We start from the raw sequence: 24,319 nt of genomic DNA, 5'->3' as shown, positions 1-24,319 counted from the left end.
TTCTATAAATAACATCCATCTGGTAGCAAGTAGCATTTAGTTGGTCTTTCTAATGAATTCGAACCCAGATTAGTTTTGGTTCAACCACTAATCGGGATAGTAAGCAGTTGGCATCACATTTCTTAGCATAATATGCACACAATTTTACTTTTCCAAGCAGTTAATCTGCAGCCTCAATGAGTCATATTGTACCCCATAGGCAAAAGTAACGCTAGCAGCTGGATAATGTCGAACAGGGAAAAGTTAACACTTACGGTGTCCTAGAAAATTAAGCATCTTCATGCACAAAACGTTCATCTACCTGCTTCGACTAGCACTGGGATTTGCGTTTCGTTAGGGTGCTTTGGATGCATTGCTATGATGGACTGAAGCTGTGAAGTCATTCACTCAAGCAGCAGACTGATTGGCAAGTGGCCCTCCAAATATTGGTCTCATGTAGGCATCATCAAACCTCCTCCAGTAAGAATGTATGGTGTATACAGGTCTCTCCATCAACATGGACAAATTATCCTTTGCACGACTGATATTGGTCTCAGCAGATTCATCGAAGGAGAGCAAAGGCAGGTTCATGTCCTCTGATATGTCCTTTGACTCTTTACGGTTAAGGGTGCTAGTTGCAGCGTGAGGAAGCAGATAATTTATAAGCGGCTTTGTCAGAAAGCCAAACACCTAATATCAAAATGATCCCATTATAAACTTTTTGAGGTGCAGAATTAATGCTTGCTGACATTATTCTCAATAAGGGGGTAAGAAACCAGTGTGTACAGAATAACGATAATGGTTATAATTTCCAAATTTTCTTTACTATATAAACCGTAAACGAAATGACAACAAGAAACATGATTTACATACCAGTGTACTGAATAGGACAACAATTATGGTGTTAGTAATCATCGTAGCATTGACTGGATCCCATGTGACACCAGAATATGTAAACTTCACGAGTCATCAAAAGCATTCCGAGCCATCACAAAATCAGTATGGTTATTTTCATTAGAGTAACTATCAACGACTTGTAATAAAAAAAGAGTATACACACCTGTTTAAAAGCCAAAGCAATAGAGACAGCTCCTCTGATTAGCCCAGCCCACCATATGATTACCTACATAAATATCAATTTCAAGCTCTTCTCTAAGGGGATGCATAAAAAGATTATCAGATTGGGGTTACTTATACTAACCTGGTGTTTGAATGAAAGTGAAGATGATCCCGTAGCTCGTCTATTCAAGTAATTGGAGATTGCTGAGAGAGGGAATACAAATGCAGCACGTCCGAGCAATATTAATACGAGTATTGTACTATAGATGCCCAGTGAATCCCCAAGGCTGCAAGAGTAAAAAGTTTTAAGAAAAATCAATAAATTGGCTTCACTTGATACATGTATTCTTGAAAAGAGCCTATTAAGTGCACCATCAATTCAATCAAAGTCTGTGTTTTTTTCCCTGTATTCTTCAATTGTGAATCAACAAGGTACTCCTAGTTTTAGTGCAGAATAATGTACCTTTATACTAGAAGGTACTCCTAGTTTTAGTCAGACACAGAATAATGTGACTTGCTTGAATCAACCAGCCAGCTGCTAGTTCTGTTTCAGTTCAGATATATAATATCCGTACGAATGATTTCGCTCTTTATTTTTTCACATCAAAGTATGCAGCCAAAATTTCAAACTACCAGCAAACATTCTCCAGTAAACAATCAAAAGTACCCCAAGTTGGGTGATCAAGGGAAATGGAAAACAACGGTATAGAATTTCAGGAGGAAGAGTACCTTAATGTAGTTATCTTCCACTTCTCAATGTCAAGAGCATCCATTCCCACATAAAGAAATATGAATGTTTCTGCTATGAATGACATCATTGCAAATACATGCCTAAAAATGAGAAGGTGAGAGCAGTCAGATGAAATAGCTGGGACTTTATGGGGACCTTAATCTGTCCATACATGCCTGGTTGTGATTCTTGAACTTTCACTGACATTATGCCATGCATAATGCGACATGAGAATCCCGCAAAAGAAAACGGTGAGAATTCCACTCAGGTCTAACAGCTGCATGTCAATTAAAATTAGAGAGGTTTTCAGCTATATGGTGAAATAACAAGCCAGCTTCCAAGTTCATTTCAACACAAATTACAAGAACAGTGAATAGAAGAATCTGTGGGATTATACTCAAGTGCGGGTGAATTATTCAGCTTTGAAAAATAAAACATAAGTTGAATAAACTTTTAATCTTAATTTTAAGTACACTTAGTTACCTCAGCCACCATGTAAGACAGATAAGCCAGTAGAACCATTAAGGAAATCTCACGGATGCTCGAATGCCTGTAAAATAGTATAAAAATAAGATTTGTATAGGTTGCACTTGACTTAAGAGTAAGATCTGAGATTCCCTACTATGTCTATCACGATTCACAGATATCTTTTATCATAGGGATACGTGAATAGGTTACTAACCTTCCAAAGCATAAGGTTTTAAGGGCATATGCTGCCAAAAGTCCAAACTGAAAATAAAACAAGAAACAAACTTTATCACAAATGCTGTAATTTTGAAACCAGCTAAGTGATCATAATATTCTGAATACTGCTTTGCAATGTTAGATCATCATTATGGGTTTAACAGAACTTACTGCAATTCCAAGGGCAGTGCTTGTGAAGAATAGGTATAGAAAATCTCCAACGACACGAAGTCCATTCGCTCCACTAAGCCTAGTAACATCAATCTTTTGAATTGCATTGAACAGGACAACTGATGTTGCATCATTCACCACTCCTTCCCCAAAGACTAGGCTGTATAGTAAAGGAGTTTCATCTTGACGAAGAACCTACATTTGGATAGAATGTCACAGCACATCCAAATATGGGAGCGGCTGGTCCAAATTAAATGAAAGAGAACATCTATAACATGACAAACCTGCAGTGTACACACTGTATCAGTTGATGAAAAAATTGTTCCTACAGCTGTTTCAAAACAAAAGGCTGATGTAAACCGAAAGTCATCAACAAAATTATAATATTATAGCATAAAAATTGAAGTTCATATGATACAAATAGCTAATCCTTTCATCGATAAGATTCTCAGTTCTCACCGAGATAGTCTCGTGCATTCAGGCCAACAAAGCCCAACTTAGGAAACAGCAACCAGGAGCCTAAACCAAAAAGTTACACGCAGAATCATTTTAGATCCTACATAAATCTATAATAGCACAATGCAAAATTAAAAGTTTGAAATCTTTTGAGGAATTGGCTATATACTACAATAAAATATGCACTGAACAGATTAAATGTTACCAACTGCTATGATGGAGGTTGAAATGAAAACACCAATCACCCCAAACATTAAGATGGTTAAGAAGTTCCGAAAAAACTGTTTCTTCTTGACCTGAAATCTGACATAGTCAGTAAACAAAGCAAGTGAATTGTCTGTAAAGTTTCTACATATGAAGCTGACAAGAAAATTAGTACAGTAATAAGCCATAAGGAAGCTGAATTACCCAGCATTGAATATTATAGGTGGCAGGAGATATATAAAGAACAACTCTTCATTAAATCTCAGAATGTGGGAACTTTTGCCCTTGCTCACAAGCAAGATTATTGTTCCAGCTATGCATCCCTGTTTCAGAAAAAAAAAAAGTAAAAAACTTTAGACAAGGGAAATGATCAGACACAGAACATATAATATATATATATATATAGCAACATCCCAAATGTTTGCAAATTCAACAGTGCCCAACATAATTCTCAGCATTAAACAGGGAGAAAAAGAAGCTCACATAATTTTTCATTTTCGATATGGTTCTGGGGACAGAGGGTGAAGCAGAGAGTTGACCATGTTACCATATATACATGCTTAAGGTTTTACAATAACCACACAAAAACTCAATCTTCTAGGAGAGTAGGTGAAGAAAAGGGTACAAACTTGTGTCATATGGAGCTCATAGTTAATTAGTACACAAATTTGACAAATATTATAGAACCGCACATTTTTCGCAAATTAAATTCCCAAGTGTTTGAGCTATCTCACTTTATTATACACACACACACACAATGTACCATGTGGTGTAAACTTAATGAACATCAATGGCTACTAATTAATCTGTTATTTATTGGCCAAATGAAATAACCACTAAAAAAAATGGAGGTTAAGAGCATTTGATATAACCACTAAAAATAATATAAAATCCACAGCCAACGGGTCTAGTCTAGTGAAAAAGGATCTTGACTTGTTGGCTAGAAGTCTCAAGTTCGAACCCCATAACATTATAGTTGTTGTGTGAGAGAAATCTCCTCCCGGTAGTTTAGACTATAGATTGTACTAAAAAAACCCACAAACATAAAAAAAGAAACAAAATTAAAGAAAAAAAGCATAGAGATGGGAATTGTTGAAGGGGTTAATTAATTCAGTAATTAGTAATTATTACGATGCAAATGGCAGTAATGGATTCGTTGACCCATCGATTTTCTTCAAGCAAATGGCCGACGACGAAACAAAGACAGAGAACCGCCACAAAGACCGAGACTGGTATCACCTGCGCATGCTCGTGAGCCAAGTTCTTTGCAAACTCATACACACCCTCATTCCCCGCCATTTCTGTCTTCTTTCTCAGCTTTCACCACACTAGTAACCAGTAGTACCTCTGCATTCCACCAAACGACGCCGTACACATATACAACAAAACAAACAATTGCAGCACCCTATGTGACAGAGAGAGAGAGAGAGAGAGAGGAGATCGGGAAAGAGCTTGTTTTGTTTGCTATTGCCTGGTAAACGGAGTGTTGTTGAGTGTTCGCAGTTGGGGTCGACGCGTGGAAGAACATGCATGCAAGTGACATGTGGCGGAAGCCCACATCATCGTTGGGCTAGCATATGCTAAGCTATATTTCATAGACTGTTTTTTTTTTTTTTTTTGGGGTCATTTATTGCATAACCAACTACAATGCTAGATTAGTGGATTGATCATAAATTTTTCTCTAGATCGAGTAGAGGTGTCAAACGGGCCGTGCCGGGCCAGCCCGTCCCATTTAAACTCGTGCTTTTAATATTTTCGTGCCGTGCCGGCCGGCCCATTTAATTTATCGGGTCGTGCCGTGCCGGCCCATTTAATAAAATCATTGATCCCGGCCAGGCCCAAAGCCCATGTTCATATTTAAACGGGCCGGGCCGGGCTCGTGCCGTGCCCGTGCTCGTGCTTGTGCCATACTCGGGCCCAAGAACCAACCCATTTAATTTGAATTTTTTTCGCTTGATTTTTTTTTTTCCACTAGATAATTCAAATTATAAACATTAAAAATATAATTAGAGGCAAGAAATTATAAACTATTTGAAAACATTAATCAATCAAACATCCAAACAATATGAAGGGCGGAGGGCAAAAAGTGTCCAACTCCACAAAGTCCACTTGAACTTTTCATCTTTAAACAACTTATTATTTTATATGTGAAGAAATGTTTTGCTTTGATTATAAGATAAGCGTATATGTCATATGTATTGATTAGATATCAAGTCCAATGTTGTTTAATTAATTTTGTAGTTGATATGTTTAATTAACTAAGGACCCAAGTAATTTCCCTAAAATAAAATACATCAAATATATGGTTATGATTTTTTTATTAAAAAAAAACATATAAACAATGACATTAGATGTCAAATTATTGCATTTTGACTTTTTGAGAAGAAAAAAAATGCTAAATGGGCCGTGCTTGGGCTCGTGCCGTGCTTGAAGCGGGCTCGGGCCATGGGCCGGCCCGGTCCATTGGACCTATTTTTTGATCCCGGCCCGGCCCAAGTTTTCGTGCCGTGCCGAGCACGGCCCATTAGTATTCGTGCTCGTGCCGTGCCGTGCCTCATTTAAACGGGCTGGGCTCGTGCCGTGCTGGGCCGGCCTGTCCCGTTTGACACCTCTAAGATCGAGGGGCGGGATGAAGAAACTCAAAAAAAACTTCATCTACCTATCTGCATACTTAGAGCATCTCCAACCGATGTGTCAAAAGTGCCACATAGACATTTAACGGCTAGAAATAACATCTCACATCACTCCAACTGATGTGTCAAAGCTGATGTGGAATAAAGGCCAGAGGTTGAGATGTTATTTTTGACATCCCAAAAGCAAGATGTCAAATGAATATTTTATTATTTTTTCTTTTCTTTTCTTTTTAATTAAAAATAAATCAACACTAAAATGTAATAAAATAATAATTTAATTTGACATATCGGGTGGAGTGTAAAGTTGTGTAAGATGTCAAATTGCCACATCAGCCATCAAATTTAAATTTGATGTTTGGTATTTGACATCTCCCTTGGAGATGTTCTTAGAAAAGAATCATCTACACATACATCACATGTTTGTGAAATTTTTAGTTTAGTTATATTATTTCCTTACGTTGCTATGGTTAATAAATTAAAAATTACCAACGGGATCTAGCCCAGTGAAAAAGGGCCTTAACTTGCAGACAAGAGGTCAAATTCGAGTCCCCATGACAGTATTTTTGTGTGTGTGAGATATCCCCCTACCGTCTAATTTAGACTATCACTTGTACTATAAACAGAAAGAGAAATGCTAGCAACCTTCTCTCCAACCTTCTCTTTTGGACCTTCTCCCTTCTCCCTTCTCCTCATGACAAGTGTCACTTTTCTTACACTTAAAACAATGTCATTAATTCATCACACAAGTTAGTTTTTGTTTTCCAAGTTTACCCTTTTAAAATGTATTGGCTTCTATATTTCCTTCAATTTATTCAAATTTTGTTACAACTTCTTTAGCACATTATTAAAAATTAAATAATAAAAAAACATAAGAAAAACGTCATATTTTTTTATAAAAAAAATAAAGTTCGTTTCATGACATTGTTATCATCTTTATTTTGTTTATAACAAAACACACGTTCTCTTTGGAAATTTTTTTTTTATAAAAAACTTCAGTTTTTATTTTCTTATTTAATTTTTTAACAAGATGGTAAGAAAGTTGTAAAAAAATTAGCTTGTTATTAAAAAAAAATTAATACATTTAATAAGGGTAAACTTGGAAAACAAAAACTAGTTTGTGTGATGCATTAATGACATTGTTTTAAGTGTAAAGAAAGTGACACTTGTCATGAGAAGAAGGGAGAAGGTCCAAAAGAGAAGGTTAGAGAGAAGGTTGCTAGCACTCCCCAAAAAGAAATTTGTCGAAACTGTGACTCTACTAACACTGATATTTCTCTAAGGAGGTGTTTGGTCACACATTTCCAATGTTGGGTAACTAAGACATGTTACATGTATGATGCATGCATGTACAAACACTATTTTTATAAAAGTAACATGTCTTTTGAAAAAAAAAATAACAAATACAAAAAAAAAAGAAAAAAGACTGAGACATGTTTGGTATGATTGTGGCAATAGTTGTCAATTCTGCGTGAGCGTTTATTATATATACTACAACTTCATAATATGACTTTTGAGTTTGATTTGATTAGTGACTTTTAGCAAAAGAAAAAGAACAATTGCATGGTGTAGGTAACATATATATATTGAGATATTGGAGAAAATTAAATCCTACTTTGGTTTTAAAGAATGTTGGTCACGTCCACACATCAGACTCGTTTAAAGTTGATTTTTTGGTTAAAATAATTCAAGCATTGTTTCTGTTGAGCAAGTCTAATTATATTTATGACTAATTAGCGTTTACTATATGTTTTGAATCTCTTTGGAGATGATAAAAGATAGCCAGACTTTCATAATCCTATTCAATAGGGATGGGCATTTGAACCGGTGAATTGAGTTGAAAAAAAGGTGAATGAAATTGCAAATACATATCATATTCATGGTCTGTTTGGGAGTGCTTCTAGAAGAGCCAAAAACGTTTTCTGATAACTAAAAACGCTTCTGACAGCATTTGGCATAAAAGTTTAGAAGCGTTTCCTGGAGAACCACTATGTGCTTCTTGAAGAAGCACTCCCAAGTGCTTTTCCACAAAGCACTTTAATTTTTTATGAAAATTCAAAATTTTTATAATAAAAGCGCTTTTATTAGAAACGCTTATGAACAAAAGTACTTCCTAAAAAAGTAGTCCCAAACGAGCCCTCAATTAGGTCCAACAATCAATTGATTGATGACAACAGCAAAAGAACTCCAGCTTCAACAAATTTTTTTACCTCAAACTAATTTGACTCACCTGCATAGTACCTAAAATTAAATAAATATAAATAAAACTTATAAAAATACTGTTTTTAGAAGAAAGAAGAACTGGTACTTCGAATTGACCCTAAAATTAAAACTACAGAATTCAAAGTAAGAAGTAGTTCATGCAAAAACTAAAATTTGACTCAAATAAAATTACTATTTATGATATAAGAGTGAGTGCTCGCCAGGCCCAAAAGAATGTCTCAATATTAGTTTGGGCTCGTAGTCTCGTCTTGTTTGTATTTCCTTGGATATCTGTTTTGTTTGACATCTTTAGCAGCCATTTCCCGCATTGTTTGCTGCCATAAGTGAGAAAAGGCTAAGCCATGCACCCAATATGCGCTTCAATTATTTTTTGGAGATTGCCAATATAAGAGTTCAAATTATAAAAAGGACGTTGCTTGGCTCCTGATACATCAGGAGCCTTTCCTCCTCCACATGCGATGTGGCCTCTTTACAAAAAGACACCTGTTTTTTATTTATTTTTTTCCCAACTCTTTTCAACTCTTCTAACCCAAGCCCTTTTAACTCAGGTCACACTCTTCTCTCAGAGAGAGCTCCAGCAACGTAAACCTCAAACCATCAACCACGTAAATCTCCGATCATCGACAACGTAAATTTCAGGCGAACTTCTCTCACTGTTTGATTAATTCTTCTGGGATGGTTAGTACAACAACGTTGTTTTCCTTTCTTAATTTTAGAATTTTAGTTTTCATAATTCCTATACATGGCAGATTCTTCATATTTGGGGGTTGTTTTTCTTGACCACTTCCGATGAGTGGGTTTCTTATGTTTATATGGTTCATCAAAGTAGTATACTTGTAATGAACTTATGTTGATAAATATATAAAAACATCTATTTGATTTGTAATATAATCTTCTCTTTTCTCCTTGTAAGCTAACCAGGCTTTTAATTTGGGTGAAATAAATGGTTATAAGTTGCAGCCAACCTGTTTGAAGAAATGTCTAAACCAAGTTGTGATCTTTTTTTTGTTTTGTTTTTGTGGTTTCTATTTTCTTAAATGATTTTAACTTCTAAATATGATCCAGTGGTTCTAATTGGTAGTGGCAATATTGTAGGTGGATGGAGATTCAAGAGTTTCCAAGACTAAGCAATATGTTATCCAGTGATGTCAACGTTGATTTGCAAGGTGAGGACAAATCCGATCCATTTACTCATTTTTCACCTACTAATGATCTGGATGAATTGAATAAGAATAATCAAGAGAAAATTGAGGATGATTTGCTTAGTAGGGAGTTTAGTTCTCATGAGAGTGCATATAAGTTTTATGTACAGTATGGTGGTGAAAGAGGTTTTAGTGTGAGAAAACAACATTGGAGGAAAAACAAATTGGGTATTGTGACACGGGTAACTTATTGTTGTTCAAAAGAAGGTCATCGAAGATATGACAAACGATGTGAAAAAGTATCTTATTCTCAACCAATATCAAGGGTGGGTTGTGAAGCACATATAACTTGCTTACTTAAAAAAAATGGGAGTTTTAAGGTTACATCGTTTAAAGGAACCCATAATCATGCTTTGATTAGAACACCAATGAAGCATATGCTTAGGATTAATAGATGTATGTCTAAGGCTCAAAAAGCACATGCTGATGATGCTGAAAAATAATTCTGCTACTAATTCTGATGATGCTTAGGATTGACAGAGTCGTTAAGCAAACTAATTCTGCTACACCAATTGTAATTGGAGTTAAAAGAAAGGCTACAGTTGGACGCCCACGCAATCGATTGAAGGACCCCCTTGAACGAAAAAGAAAGAAAACATCAACAAAAGCTTCTGCAAGACGACAAATAACAATGCAGGTAACTCCATACATACTGACATTGTGAATATACTAAGTGCATAGTACTTTATACACCACTTATGAAATTTTTTGTTTTTTTTTCTGTCAAAAACCTGTTTGTAGGAAATTGATTTCGCAAGTGGAGGTTCACAAGTGCAACAGATTGTTGGACATGAGGTTCAAGCATTTCCTCTTCAAGGAAATTACCTTATCAGTTTCAGTTTGCATATAAATAATTGATTTAAACTTCTATTTTTCCTTATGCCTCTAATAGGAACCTTGTATGGAAAATGGAACCTACATGCCATTTTCAACGGTGGAAAGCTCTAATATGATGACAAGTTGGCAAGACAAAATTTCTTTCACCCAACTACTTCATGTAGGTATATTCATGATGTTACTATTTCTTTGCTAAATTTACCTTATTAACTTGAAGCTTGGATACTTTGTAGGAACAAGTACATATTGATGCTTTTTCAGAAGACCAAGAATTGGGAAGTTGAGCAAGATCTTTTTGCTGGATATTTTTTGGGTAGTGCAGCGATGAAATATTTAACATATGAAGATTGCACAAGTTTTTTGTTGGGTTGTGCAACATATCAAAGGATATCATACTTGTACATTTTGTGCAGCACATGGGTTAATAGGGATTGCACATTTTGTTTTTTGATTGTGCAACATCATTGACTTGAAGGATAAAAGTTGTATATGTGCTATTGTTGCTTAATGGGTGACAACGAAATGGTTTAATGAAAAGCTTTTTTATTTATTTATTTATTTTCTTGGAACAGGTTGGATGCAACCTATACAACCAATTAACTTTAGCAAAAAAATATGAAAACCAGATAGCTTGCAAGGAGAAGAGAAAATTATATAACAAATTAAATACCTTTTATTTATTTATCAACATAAGTTTATTATAAGCAAGGATCTGGGAGTTTAAAGTAGTTGGAGTGTTGAGGAGGCTTGAGTTAAGCTAAAACCAGCCATGGGTTAGAGAGTTGAAAGAAACAAAAAGCAAAAAAAACAAAAACAAAACAAACAAACATGTGTCTTTTTGTAAAGTGGCCACATAGTATGTGGAGGAGGAAAGGCTCCTGATGCATCATGAGCCAAGCAATGTCCTTATAAAAATACCTTATATGAAATGGACTTTAGACATACACCCAAAGCCAATTTACAACATAACGAAGAGGCTTTTAACTTCTTGTAAATTACAAAACTGCCATCGATTTCTTAAAACAAGCCCAACCCCAAAACCTCATAAAAAACCCAAACCACTCTATAAAGCATCAAAGTAATTTAATAATCTAAATGAAATTCAAGGACCAACTGTCATATTTTGGGTTTGTTTATAGAAATTAAATGGTGTAGGGTTTATCTATATCATTAGTGTTAAGAATATGTATATGACTACATATTTTTTTGTTGTTGTTACATTTGAGTAAAGAAACCCCACTGGGGTTCAATCTTGGTGCCATGGGGAAGGGGGAATCCACCACCACTGTGGTGGGAGCCCATTGGCAATTATTTTATTGTTTCCTCTTCCAATTTTTTTTAAGGACATTTCCTAATGAGAGAGTCAATAACATACTAAACTCACACACACTACACGGATGCTAGGACTCAAACTCATTTTTATCTTATTTTCCATGAAGAAGAAGAGGGGCCTCCAAACTTTGCTTTCTCTAATATAAATTAGGTGGCTGAAAACTGCCTTCAATTCAATTTCTTACCCTTTCAATTATGGCTAAATTGTCAGAAAATTGCCCTACTCACTATAAAGACATAGTGAAAAGAAGATAAAAATGGAATGAAGAAAATGATAATATTATAGCAATGATAGTTACCATTTACCATCCTCCTTCAATTACGTACAGCATGCTTCAACGTCCTCATTAGAGTACTGAGTAGTAAAGAGAGTTATTATTCCGTCTGCCAAATACTGCAATGCATATAAATTTTAGGGTTTATCTTCCCATGTGCCTCTGTGCACAACTGGTAGAAATTATTGAAGGCTAGCTGGTCCACTCATGGCCAAAGGCCAAACACTAAAATTGTTGTTGCTCTTGCTGTTTAAGAATCTAAACCCAAAAGAAGACTTGCCAATGAAATGACACTTGGGGACTTTTCTTTGCTCAAGAAACAACAAAGAGATTAGGATTCTTTTGGACCACCATCTTTGCCAATAATATCAATGCGTGGGGCAATAACAATAGAATCCACTTCCTAGAGGAAGTTTCAATCGAAGGAGGGCCTCATATTTAGCTGGAAAATTTCCATGCGTTTTGGATGGAGATACTAATTTTAGAATTTGGGCAAAAGTTAAAACTTTTAAATTAATATACACTAATTTCTTTGTTTGGAAATTATATTTGGAAAGAAACTTGGAATTTCGAGTTCATAAATTCCATGACCGTCATTGTCATCTCTATTACCTTGTTTGGATTCATTAACAAAGAAATTTTGAAATTTTATATGAAAAAAAAAACTTGGAATTTGGAATTCATAAATTCCAACTTTAAATGTCATATTGTTGATGTACAAAAATAAATTCAACTCGAGTGAGATATCTTCAGCCTTAAGTGTCCTTCGACCAATGAGGTTTAACATGCAAGGTGTAAATAGTCAAGAGTAATGATACCGGTGTGGTACCGGTCCAAGAACATACAATGCCTAAGTTTAAGTATGGGATGTAGAAGAAATTTTGCAGAGTAATGGTAAGATATGAAAACCGTCACTGAACCTTAGAGGTGAGTTCCCTATATACAGAGTCATTAAAGTTGGAGGATAATAAAATTGGAGTTCATAGTCCAAATGGGAAGAAAAATAAAAAATTTGTAAAGAAAATGACATGTGAAGGGGTTTTCTCACACATACACTATGAGACTACTGGTCCGCAAGTTAATGCCATTTTCCACTCGGCTAGACCACATTAACCATCGAACATAATTATCTGCATATAATAAAAGAACAAAAAATCAGATAAAAATTAGAGTAGGGCGTGATACTATTTTCTAATAAGTCAACGTACCCAAGTCTTTGATATGAAATAGTATTGGTCTAATGATAAAATCCAATGATGATGATATCTACGTCTGAAGGAAGGAAGGTTTGCCAATAACACAAACATTCACATCCTCAGTGTGTTCCTTTCCTTTGATTAATTCTACTCCTCCTAGTACAACTGGCCCCTTCTGTACGCGGCTTCTAGCGTGCTTCCCCTAATAATATCAAATTTTCTTCCAACCACAAACCAAAATTAAATCCAAAATTAAAACTAGTTTGGCCCACAAATTTAATTGCAAAAACGAATCTTATAAATCAATTTGATGAAATCAGAGCCGTGGGATTAATTGTTTATTTCCCTTTCCATGTGCATCTTTGTAGTTGAAGATAGTATATTCATAGTAATTAGGGTTTAAATTTCTACTTTATTAAACAACAAGGCCATTATTATTAAATTAAAAAATTTAAAAAAAGGGCTAAAATCTCTGTTCTTGTCGTACTATTTGACTTCGGCTTCTGGTAAAAATTATTATTATTATTCTAAGATCGGTTAGGTAAGGGTATAAAAAACTAAATTGTGCAATGCAATAGGACCATGAAAAGTTTTTTATTTTTATTTTTTTTTGGAAGCCAATGGGGAAGATGTTCGATTCTGATCTTACTAGTCGTCATCTTGATTGATAATGATTTCACGTTTGAATATGTATGAATTGTTGATGTAGAAATGAATTGTTGGAAATTAATGCACGTCACCTTCAGGTGCTTGTTAATAAAGCCTTTTTTTTAAAAAAAAAATTTAGAAAAAAATGAATTTTTTTATTTTATACGAGCGATATTGAAAAGAGGAAAATGAAATACATGAAATCGGAGTATATGATCACTCTTCCTCAATAAAGTTCTTTGTATTAAAAAATAAGAAAAAGAAAGTAATAAAGCTCATTACGGTCCCATGTCCATTGGAAAAGGAAAAGTATTTTACACAATGAAAGGAATATGAATACCTAGTTAGGGTCCCATCTTTCATACAATTGTTTTGAACTTTAGGAAACAAACTTGCAGGATGAACCCCTTTCCTCTAAATAAAGCTCGTTGTTTATTTATAAAGAAAGACTTTGATTTGAGGTGACAAATTGGAAAGGTATCTCTTTTCACTTTCCATTCAATTTACACCAAGGCATGATCTCTTTATGGCCCTTCACCCCTCCTCCTCACTACCACTTTGTATACTGTGATTGTTTGGGAGATTCACTATTATACCTAATATAGGAGCCTAAATTATAAAAACACCTTATATGAAATGGACTTTAGAAACGCATCCAAAACTCATTTACAACATAACAAAAAAACTTTTAACTTCTTTTAAATTACAAAACTGCAATTGATTTCTTAAAACAAACCCAATCCCAAAACCTCATAAAAAAAGCTCAAAACACTCAAAAGGTCATCTAAGTAATTTAATAATCAAAATTAAATTCAATAGTGCTAAGAATAAGTATACGACTAAATATTCTTACCAAGGCACTTGAGATTCTATGTTTGAAAAGTTACTTTAGGTTTCTAGCCTATTGGGTGTTGCTGTCGACATGTCGTTGATGTATGACTCTCCAGCTGGAACATTCGTGATACAGCCAGCTAATCTCATGAGAGGCATTAGTAAAAAAATATTTAAAATTAAAAAAGAAAAAAGAGAGTTTGCATTTGTGAATAATGTGAACTGATTTTAGGATGGTCTGTCGGCCGCAGAAGACTTATTTTAGGAAGGTTCTGCAATACAAACTCACTTCTTGTCTTGTAACTCATTTTGATGTCATGTTTTTTCAGTCCAGTTGTCATTTTAAAACGAGTGAATATTTTGTTTGGTGTTTGAAACCATGGTCGTGCGATATAGCCAAACTTGGGTTAGTCAACTTACAACTTTCGTTTAAATATGTTCAAGATGTATTAAATCAGCAAGTTAGCTGCCTGTCATTCTTAGAGAGGACGTGTTCGTATGAGTCATACAACTTGTGTGTTTTGTGTGTAAAAGTTGTAACGAAAATCTTAAAATCTTTGTCGTGATCGTTTTTTCATTAAAGTATTTGGATGAGTTTATATCGTTCTTGTTCCACGTCTCGCGATCACATCGTATTTTCTCTATGAAATTATTAAGAAACTGACAATAATTTTAGATCAAATTACATTTGTGGTCCTCTAGTGTTTTTCACCTTAGTTCCCGTTATTTTAAATTTCGGTATTTTTTCAGTCATGTAATTGTATTTAGGGAGCAATTACGTCCTACAAATATAATATTGTTGAAAAATGAGGAAATTATTGCATTTTGGTTTCTTTGCAAATATTTTAGAGAGACAAAAATGTCCTCACATGTGGTCGTTGTGTAAACATTGAATTTCATAAATTAATTATGAAGTTGATGTTATTTATGAACTTGATTTCACGCCAACTAAACTATATGATTAAAATTAATTTTCAAAATTATGTCAAAATTACAACTTTATTTTAGAATTTTCTTTTTTTATTTTCTAGTTTCTTTTTATAACCCATTTTAATATAAAGATGCGCAAAGCATAAAGACAACTTCGAAAAGACAAATGGCAACGGCTCTCATCTCAGGCTAAATTGACTCTATATTAAAAAAAATAAATACCAGAAAAAAAGAAAAGAAAAGAAAATTCTAAAATAAAGTTGTAATTTGCAAAATCTATCTCCACCCACCCCAAGTTGTGTTGCTCTGGCTTGCAAACGGGCTCCGTGGTGCGTCCCCACCTTGAACGTGACCATGTTGCGCGTTCCGTTCCGCTGACCTCAATTGTTTGTCTCCGAATGATTGGGCGCCACGTGGACTTTTCCAGATTGGTGATGCCCATGTTGTGGGCCCCTCCCCACTCTAGCTGTCTCCAATCAGCGGATGATCAAATTGGTGCGCCCACCGAGCTGGCTTGGGCCGCTGGCTGGAGCCGCGACGCAGCTCTGTTGACCGTTTATTGACTCACCTTCGTCGGGCGAGCTACGGTGTTTATTACACGGTTCTGTGGAAATGGTTTTGATCTGTTGCGGGAGGTGTCATTTTATTGTTGCAAGGTGTCGCTTGCTAGTTTGGTAGGAAAAGGAAAGTGGAAAACCTACACTCAGGACGAAACACGTAGGCCCTCCCCCTTTGGATCATTTTCTCTCCCCTAAACTAAAACAGCTGCACTCAAAACGAGGCCAAGTTCCGACAAAGACCGCTGCGGCGTATTGCACTCCCGACTCACCGAAGGCGGCTCAGCTCGCTCACTGAAACAACGTGGAAGCGCGTATTAGACCAGGTTCTTTATTGATGTAAACATTTCGTTTAATTAAATTAAACCAATACAGCAAACCAAACATTAATTTAATTTAATTTATTAATTACAAAAAAATAAATTACGAATAAAAATTATATAAGTAAAGGCCCTGAAAAGCCAGCCTGAAAAGGTTCAGCAGAGCTCATTAAGCTCTTCTCTCTCTCTCTCTCTCTCTCTACTCTACACTCTCTCTTTCTCTGAGCTGAGCAAATCTCACACATTTTCCAAGAAGACCTGAACGACACCGTTTGGAGATCGCCGGAAGTTGTTGAGCTCTATTACCGGCCGGCGACGCCTCTCCGGCAATGGTTAACTCACGCGCTCTGGTTGTGCTAGCTCTTCTTCTCCACTCTCTAGTTGCTCTGGTCTCTGCTAAGGGATCTAACTCCACTAGTAAATGGCAAACACTTAGCGGTAAGCATCGATAATCTTCTGCTCTCAGGTTTCTCTCTCTGTGAGTGTGGTTCTCTTGCTTTCGTGTATTTTGCTTGAATTTTTGATTTTCTCCTCGGTTTTAATTTTGCTTTTGGTTGCTGGGAAAATGGAGGAAATTCTGAAACGGAAATTTGAGTTTTGTTTAATATTTCTGATTTTGTTGACGTTTTTGTTCCGTTGGTTCTCAAATTATGAAAGTGAGGGAAAAAATACAAAGTAGTTGTTCGGTATCCATATATAATGAGTGTGCATGTTTAAACCAATTCACTACCAGTGTTTGAAATTAAGTCTACTGCTTCTTGCATATTGGGAATAAAAGTTTGCAAATTCATTATTCAAACGAGAGGAAACTTAGAGAGCTTTGCTTTTTTTCTTTTGGGTAAAGCTTTCTCCCCGTGGTTTTGTTTTTGGCAGCGGAAAGAAAGGCTTCTTGGTTTTTTAAACAGAGAGGCTGAAAATGACACTCTGATAAAATTTGGTTTTCGTAAATATCTTGATTTTCAGGAATTGTGAAACATGGATTTTAAACTGCAGTCCCTTTTATTTGTAAACATCCTGAAGAGACGATGTTTTAAAAGTTGTCATAATTTCCAGTGGTCGGAGATGGAAAGCATTGCTGGAATTTATTACTGCTCCCAATTGAGACATTACATTGTAGTACAATTTTTGCATCATCAAACGTATGTAGGTTTCAGACCGAAAAATAAGAAGAACAACAAACATATGTAGGATTTTTCCCTCCACTTTATGTTCAGTGAGCTAACTGGATTGTTCTGGTTTGCAGGAGATGCTCCTTTGGTCATAGCACGTGGTGGCTTTTCAGGGCTCTTTCCTGGTTTTAGTTCAGCTGCGTATAGTTTGGCATTGGCCACAAGTGTACCTGATGTGGTCTTATGGTGTGACGTTCAGTTAACAAAGGATGGAGATGGAATTTGCTTTCCAGATCTCGTGCTGAATAATAATTCTGATATTCAAGATGTCTTCGCAAAAAAGGATAAGACTTACCTAGTTAATGGGGTTAGTACCTCAGGATGGTTTACTGTGGATTATACTTTCAGTGACCTAGCAAATGTCGTTGGTGAGTGCAAATTGTCTGAATCTGTTTCCCTTATATTGTTAATGGTCATCTTAACACTCCCGTGCATGTGCAATTTATTTGGAAATTGAAGGATATGCTTTTTTCATGCTGTTTTTAAGGAAATGATTTTTTCCACTTATGTGTATGAGTCCATCATGTTACAAATGATTGAGAGGCCTTCACCAAGTCCCACACGTGAATTTAACTGTTTTCCTGTCTTCTTGAGAGCAAACGGGCCACACTGAACCCTTGCAAAAATTAGCTGGCCATGTTCCTCTATCCTATTTTTCCCTGTCATTTCGGAACTCTGAATTGTTGGTGTTTAGAGATTTTAAAACATTTAAGTGAATCATCACAGTTTGCCCTATATCAAGTGATGCAATTGATATTTGTGGTAGCTCTTATCTTACAGTTTCCACACCAATCACTGAGTATCCACGTGGCATCCATGCTTATTTATTTCTTAAATCTGTTAGGGGATTTTTAGTGGAAGGTCTCTAGTTTTACTTTGATATTAAGACTGATCCCATGTCATTTACTGTTCAATTTAATTTCAAGTTGACTTTTCAAACTAAGTGAGGTAAAACTTTACTACCAAAATCATTTTAGTAAAATCCAAACATGTTATGTCAGATATACATATACAGTACACAGTATATAATAAACTAAATCAAATGATTGTTTTTTAATCATATGGAATGTGTATCATATACAAAAAGTATATGTCATAGTCCTAAAAGAGATGTTTGACACGCATATGCTCAGGGGCGGAGCCACATCCCTCCTCCCCCACTACTATCTATTATGGCAATAGAAATGTATATATGCTATGCTAACTATATCTTTTTGGTGGCATGCTCAATAATTTCTCACTGATTTCTTGTTACCCATACAGTTACTCAGGGGATATATTCTCGAACTAATAAGTTTGATGGCAATTTGTACCCAATTCTCACTGTCGAAGGTGTGGCTATGCAATTCAAACCACAAGGCTTATGGTTGAATGTTCAGGTATATTATACACTACAGCTCTCTCCTGTCTTTAAACTTGTGGACTTTTGTTTTTACCTTTTCATTTAGATTTGTAATCTGTTTGAAGCAACTTATTTTCTCTAATGCTTTTGCAGCATGATATATTCTTCACACAACACAACTTGAGTATGAGAAACTATGTGCTTTCTGTATCTAGAAAAGTGGTTGTCAATTATATCTCATCACCGGAGGTGGCCTTCCTGAACGGTATTAAAGCACGTGTTAGTCCAAGTGCAACCAAGCTGGTCTTTCGGTTTCTGGGACAAGATGACACGGAGCCTTCAACCAAGCAAACTTATGGTTCTCTATTAAAGAATCTCACATATATCAAGACATTTGCTTCGGGAATTCTAATTCCTAAAACTTACATATGGCCGGTCACCAAAGATCTTTATTTAGAACCTCACACTTCAATTGTTTTGGATGCTCATAAAGCAGGGCTAACAGTGTTTGCATCAGATTTTGTAAATGATGTACCATTAGCCTACAATTACAGTTATGATCCAGTGTCTGAGTACCTTAATTTTGTTGACAATGGTGATTTCAGTGTTGATGGTGTGCTGTCTGACTTCCCAATAACTCCATCAGCGGCCATAGGTAACTTATTTTCTTCCTGTTCATAAGAATTGTGCTAAGCTACATGTTAATATGTGCAAATTTTCAAGTATTGGATTATTATTTACTTATCTTTTACCAAATACCCTTTGAAAGAAAATTATATTTTTCTAATGCAGCATAGGATTCATATATATGAACAAACATTTTTAGGTGTGACTGAAATCAACACAGATTCTATTATGAACAAATTTTTTCTACAATGATCCCGTTTCTAACTTATGTAAGGTAGTTATAGATGCATCACAGATGATCACAAGGAATATCTTGGAGTCATAGTGCAAGTGCTAAATTTTTGTTGCTCATTCCAATTTAAGCATTAAAGTTCTGCTTGGTGACGATGTTATCTCTTAACTACTGCAGATTGTTTTGCTCACCTTGGAAATAATGCTTCAGGACAAGGTATGCCATTGTTTCATGGTGTTTCAATATAAAATTTTTATCTGTTTCCACTGAGCTGATTTTCATGTGGTCTAACTCTATATTTTATTGACGTGCACAAACATCTGAGCATTATTTCTAATCTATACCTTTCATCTTTCTCATGCTCCAGCCAGGCCTTTGGTTATCTCGAAATATGGTGCAAGTGGAGACTTCCCTAGTTGTACTGACTTGGCATACTCGAAAGCAATTGCAGATGGTGTAGATGTACTTGATTGTCCCGTCCAAATTTCCAAGGATGGCATACCATTTTGCTCGAGCTCTATAAATCTTATAGATAGCACAGCAGTTGCTCAATCAAGTTTTAGCAACCTCACAACAGTTATTCCAGAAATTAAGGCTGGCAGTGGAATATATACGTTCAGCCTAACATGGGAAGAAATTAAAAGCCTGACCCGTGAGTTGAAATAGAATTTCATTTGCTTGCTTGTCAGTGTGGTACCTTCAACTTTTATTGTTTTATATATTTCTCTGATATCTTCACAAACCATAGAATCTTTTAGGGTATAAGAGAAGTCATACGTAAATTCATTTCACACATTTTGGTTAGACTAGAGGTAAAATGTTTTGCTTTATTTTCTATATCGGAGACGGGGGATAAATATTCTTCCTTTTTTCTTCTAAATGAGTTACTGGAAAAAAGCCTACCAACTTTCTAATACACTTGTATGTCTTTAGTGCTACTCTGTTTTTACTTTACACATAAGTGGTAAGAATATTCTAAGTACTGTGGACTCCAGAGGAAGAACACGCATGAAAACTTGCCTTGGCATCCTAAATCCTTATATTCTTGTAGAGAGACCCTTTCAAGAATGTTTGTCCTCGCCACTCTTCTAATTTTGCTCTTACATGTTTACCTGTGCTACTCAGCTGGCATATTATACTAATTGTACCTCGGAAGAATTCATAAACAATAACTTTTTTCTTGAACAATAATTTTACATTCCTGTATTAAATTTTAGTTGTTTCCTGTTTTAACTGCAGCAATTATATCAAATCCCTGGTCAAGGTACACATTGTTCCGGAGTCCAAGGACCAAAACTGTTGGCAAGTACTTGACATTATCTGATTTTTTGACCTTGGCACAGAAATCGAGCTCTCTCTCTGGTGTCCTGATCGGCGTAGAGGTCGGTATTTTCTCAAAATTTCACTGCTTGGTCTATGATTTCATGCTTTGATTGTTTGAAGATTCAGTATAACTTTTTCCTAATTGGGACTCCAAATAAACTTTCGCTGTGTCTACCATTACTATGTTATTGTCATTCTCTCTTCTTTCTCTTCATGTGCTTCTTTCCTTACAACTTCAAACATGGGCTTGGGGATCTTATTGAACTAGGTGGATCTGAGAAAACTAACTAATGGTTGCAAATATGGCTGATCCAAGTGGAGTTACATTGTAAATTTCTCATCTACAGTCATTTGATTTGAACAGTGGGCTGGCTTGATGCTTAAAATTCTGTCTCTCACAATGGTCCAAAGTGACTTTTGTGCATTGCTACCCTTATTCAAAGCTTTCTTATGATGGTGACATTTTATAGTACTGTTTTCTTTCAGTATGCAGCGTATCTTGCAGAGGAGCAGAGATTAAGTGTAACTGATAAAGTCATTGCTGCATTGAGCAAAGCTGGTTTTGATAATCAGACAGCGCTAGATGTCAAGATTCAGTCCAGTAATAGTTCTGTTCTAATGAAATTTAAAGAGAAAACCAAGTATGAACTTGTTTACAGTATTGAAGAGAATATTGGTGATGCCCTTAGTTCAACTATTGAGGACATCAAGAAGTTTGCTGGTTCTGTGGTCATCAACAAGGCCTCCATCCTTCCTGAAACTCAGGCATTCGTCACTGGAGTAACAGATGTTGTACCAAAACTACAAGCAGCTAAGCTTGCGGTTTATGTTGAACTCTTCAGCAATGAGTTTGTATCTCAAGCATGGGACTTCTTCTCAGATCCAACCGTGGAGATCAATTCATTTGTCTCGGGGTTCAATATTGATGGTGTCATCACAGACTACCCGAAAACAGCTGCGAGATACAAAAGTAAGTGTGTACTTCTATTCAATCATTTGCTGTTTGAATGATGTTAGCTACATTAGCGCTCTGTAGATTATTATTGTTCTGCAAATCCATTGTTCTTTTGGTTAGATTACCGTGACATATTTTGATGCAATTAACCTTTCAAGTGATCAAATGTATGTTAAATTTCGGGAAACGTAATATATGTTGGTGTTATAAAGTGCTCTTATGCCTCAGATATTCTACCAAGTCAGTTTTATGCTTATTAAAATATAGATAAAGAATTTATCACTAACAGCAATTTTTTATAGCTTGTCCTTTTATATATTTTTTACTGTTTGAGGCATCATTTGGGGTGAAATAAGCTGTCTTAAGGGCTATCCATGTGTGCTGATCAATAGTAACTAATATTTTGGTGCTTGATTGTTGTAGGGAACCGGTGTTTAAGTGAAAAAGAACTACCTAACTACATGAGCCCCATTCAGGCAGCCAGTTTGATACAAGTTGTGTCTGCTGATTACTTGCCACCTGCTGAGGCCCCAAATCCACCCCTGACAGCTAGTGATGTGATCGAGCCACCTTTGCCTTCAGTTGAATCAGCCCTAGCTCCTGGCCCAACTGGTAGTTCTACAGTAGGACATCCACCGCCACCAAACAGGCAGCCTAAGATTGCTGCTGGCTTCTTTCTCTCAACTCTGGCTATGCTTTTTGCCACTCTTTTCTTGCTCTGAAATTGCGGTCTTGTAACTTTCCCATCTCATTGCTCTTTCTTGGAGCTTTTTGCCGAAAGAATATACAGGGCTGATAATTTATTTTTTATTTTTCATTGTTAATTTTATTACTGAACAGCTGTGTATTCAGGCATTTGATGTTGTAGGTAATGCTCATTCTTCCCCCCCTCGTAAATTAAGGATACAGAGACTCTGAAACCACGTAGAAGTAGATATCATATCATCATCATCGGTATTTATCTTTTCTTTTTATTTGTTTTTGGTGGGTGTAATTGTACTCGTGAGATATTCTTTGGTCTGTTTGTACTAAGAAATATGGAAATTGAGATTGTAAAACCTTTTCTTTTTAATTTGGGCATGTTCCAAATGGACCCTAACAATTGCTCACTAACCCAATAAAATCTAATTTATCCCAAGTACTTTCATTTTACCCTTTAACCAAAAAAAAAAGAAAAAAAAAAGAAAGTTAAACAGAAGACTAGAACAGATTGGTATCAGATCCTAATTATCAATGGAGTGTTAGTTGGATTGGTCCAAACTTTTGGTGCGCTTGCAAATAGTCCTGGGTCCGTGCGTGTGTGAGAGTTCCCCCCCTCCCTTTCTAACGTTGGGAAAAAAAAGTATCAAATCCAAATTATTCAAGGATTTATATTGTAATTTGTTTTTATGAATAGTACGAAGGGAATACAAGCTCATTTGAAGCCATGACTGGGTCCGTGCGTGTGTGAGAGTTCCCCCCTCCCTTTCTAACGTTGGGAAAAAAAAGTATCAGATCCAAATTATTCAAGGATTTATATTGTAATTTGTTTTTATGAATAGTACGAAGGGAATACAAGCTCATTTGAAGCCATGACTGAAGTTGATGTTCTAAAAAGGCTATCTATTTCTATTGATTCAATTGCCATTGACTTAAGGCAATACAAGCTCGTTTGAAGCCATGACTGAAGTTGATGTTCTAAAAAGGCTATCTATTGCTATTGATTCAATTGCCATTAACTTAAGGGCAATTCGCATTTATACGTGCGTATTGCCTTTGTTGGAAATATGCCCTTAAAGCCAACTAATTATGTAATGTTGATGTTCTAAAAAGGCTATCTATTGCTATTGATTCAATTGCCATTGACTTAAGGGCAATTCGCATTTATACGTGCGTATTGCCTTTGTTGGAAATATGCCCTTAAAGCCAACTAATTATGTAATAGTTAAAGTTAAAGACATCTTTGATAAAAGACATATTATGTTATCAATGGGTAAGAAATGTTGTTTTATACATTAAATCATCATATATTATCTTTCAATATGTAGAACAATCATAGTCCAAGGAATATACAAGTGGATATGAGAGCTATGTAATGAGATTGCATACATGGCGACTTCTTATCATCCCTGAATCCTGAATATGTTCCTGGTCATAGAAATATTGATTGAGCATTAATATTCCGCAAGTACCAGTACACACATTATCGTCTCTATATGTAGGGAATGGAAATTTCTCAAGTCATTAAGTGTGGAGACACATCGATATGTGTGTAGGTGCTTGTAGAAGAATAAGTACACTGAACGCAATCCAACACATGAGTTACAACATGGAAGTCTTTACTCACATCACATGTCAAGCTAGAACTCATAAATTGTAATGGTGCAAAATAATCCTTAGACCTGAGGCATCATAGATATTTTGTGAC

The 24,319-nt window shown here is 35.7% G+C and overlaps 2 protein-coding genes and 1 long non-coding RNA gene across 4 annotated transcripts; 2 read left to right on the top strand and 1 right to left on the bottom strand.

Moving 5' to 3' along the window:
* Positions 1 to 19: 19 nt before the first annotated feature.
* Positions 20 to 4,713, bottom strand: NHX3 (Na+/H+ (sodium hydrogen) exchanger 3). Its single transcript, XM_021955471.2, has 14 exons — positions 4,415 to 4,713; positions 3,488 to 3,606; positions 3,285 to 3,382; positions 3,083 to 3,142; positions 2,908 to 2,954; positions 2,624 to 2,818; positions 2,451 to 2,497; positions 2,252 to 2,318; positions 1,945 to 2,045; positions 1,768 to 1,869; positions 1,181 to 1,325; positions 1,040 to 1,102; positions 853 to 936; positions 20 to 669 (listed from the first exon to the last, which is right to left on the bottom strand). Exons 1-14 carry the CDS (start codon positions 4,580 to 4,582, stop codon positions 388 to 390), a joined length of 1,578 nt encoding a protein of 525 aa, XP_021811163.2. The 5' UTR covers positions 4,583 to 4,713; the 3' UTR covers positions 20 to 387.
* Positions 4,714 to 8,488: 3,775 nt separating this feature from the next.
* On the top strand, positions 8,489 to 10,729 carry LOC110754318 (uncharacterized). 2 transcript variants are annotated; one of them, XR_015835445.1, is made up of 6 exons: positions 8,489 to 8,814; positions 9,232 to 9,302; positions 9,819 to 9,975; positions 10,080 to 10,133; positions 10,231 to 10,335; positions 10,409 to 10,729. It is a non-coding gene; the product is annotated as an uncharacterized LOC110754318 (long non-coding RNA). The 2 variants fall into 2 exon arrangements; XR_015835444.1 differs by having other exon boundaries at positions 9,810 to 9,975.
* A 5,673-nt stretch (positions 10,730 to 16,402) lies between these two features.
* Positions 16,403 to 22,984, top strand: LOC110754336 (glycerophosphodiester phosphodiesterase GDPDL3). The gene is made up of 9 exons (XM_021955397.2): positions 16,403 to 16,702; positions 17,508 to 17,801; positions 18,697 to 18,812; positions 18,929 to 19,430; positions 19,812 to 19,850; positions 20,002 to 20,286; positions 20,874 to 21,016; positions 21,444 to 21,927; positions 22,336 to 22,984. The coding sequence occupies exons 1-9, from the start codon at positions 16,594 to 16,596 to the stop codon at positions 22,632 to 22,634; spliced, it is 2,271 nt and encodes a 756-aa protein (XP_021811089.1). The 5' UTR covers positions 16,403 to 16,593; the 3' UTR covers positions 22,635 to 22,984.
* Positions 22,985 to 24,319: the final 1,335 nt, after the last annotated feature.

The sequence above is a fragment of the Prunus avium genome, chromosome 4 (assembly GCF_965620075.1).
Source record: "Prunus avium chromosome 4, drPruAviu1.hap1.1, whole genome shotgun sequence".
In the NCBI taxonomy this organism is placed as follows: domain Eukaryota; kingdom Viridiplantae; phylum Streptophyta; class Magnoliopsida; order Rosales; family Rosaceae; genus Prunus; species Prunus avium.
This window is presented reverse-complemented; position numbering and strand designations above follow the sequence as displayed.

Bases quoted from the DNA above. Each gene is read 5' to 3' on its own strand.
- NHX3 (XM_021955471.2), bottom strand. From the start codon at position 4,582: ATGGCGGGGAATGAGGGTGTGTATGAGTTTGCAAAGAACTTGGCTCAC. The intron at 3,607-4,414 runs GTAATAATTACT...TTTCTGAAACAG, and splicing joins CCATTACTGCCATTTGCATC to GGATGCATAGCTGGAACAAT. The intron at 3,143-3,284 runs GTAACATTTAAT...TTTTTGGTTTAG, and splicing joins AACCTCCATCATAGCAGTTG to GCTCCTGGTTGCTGTTTCCT.
- LOC110754336 (XM_021955397.2), top strand. From the start codon at position 16,594: ATGGTTAACTCACGCGCTCTGGTTGTGCTAGCTCTTCTTCTCCACTCT. The intron at 16,703-17,507 runs GTAAGCATCGAT...TCTGGTTTGCAG, and splicing joins TAAATGGCAAACACTTAGCG to GAGATGCTCCTTTGGTCATA. The intron at 19,431-19,811 runs GTAACTTATTTT...TAACTACTGCAG, and splicing joins AACTCCATCAGCGGCCATAG to ATTGTTTTGCTCACCTTGGA.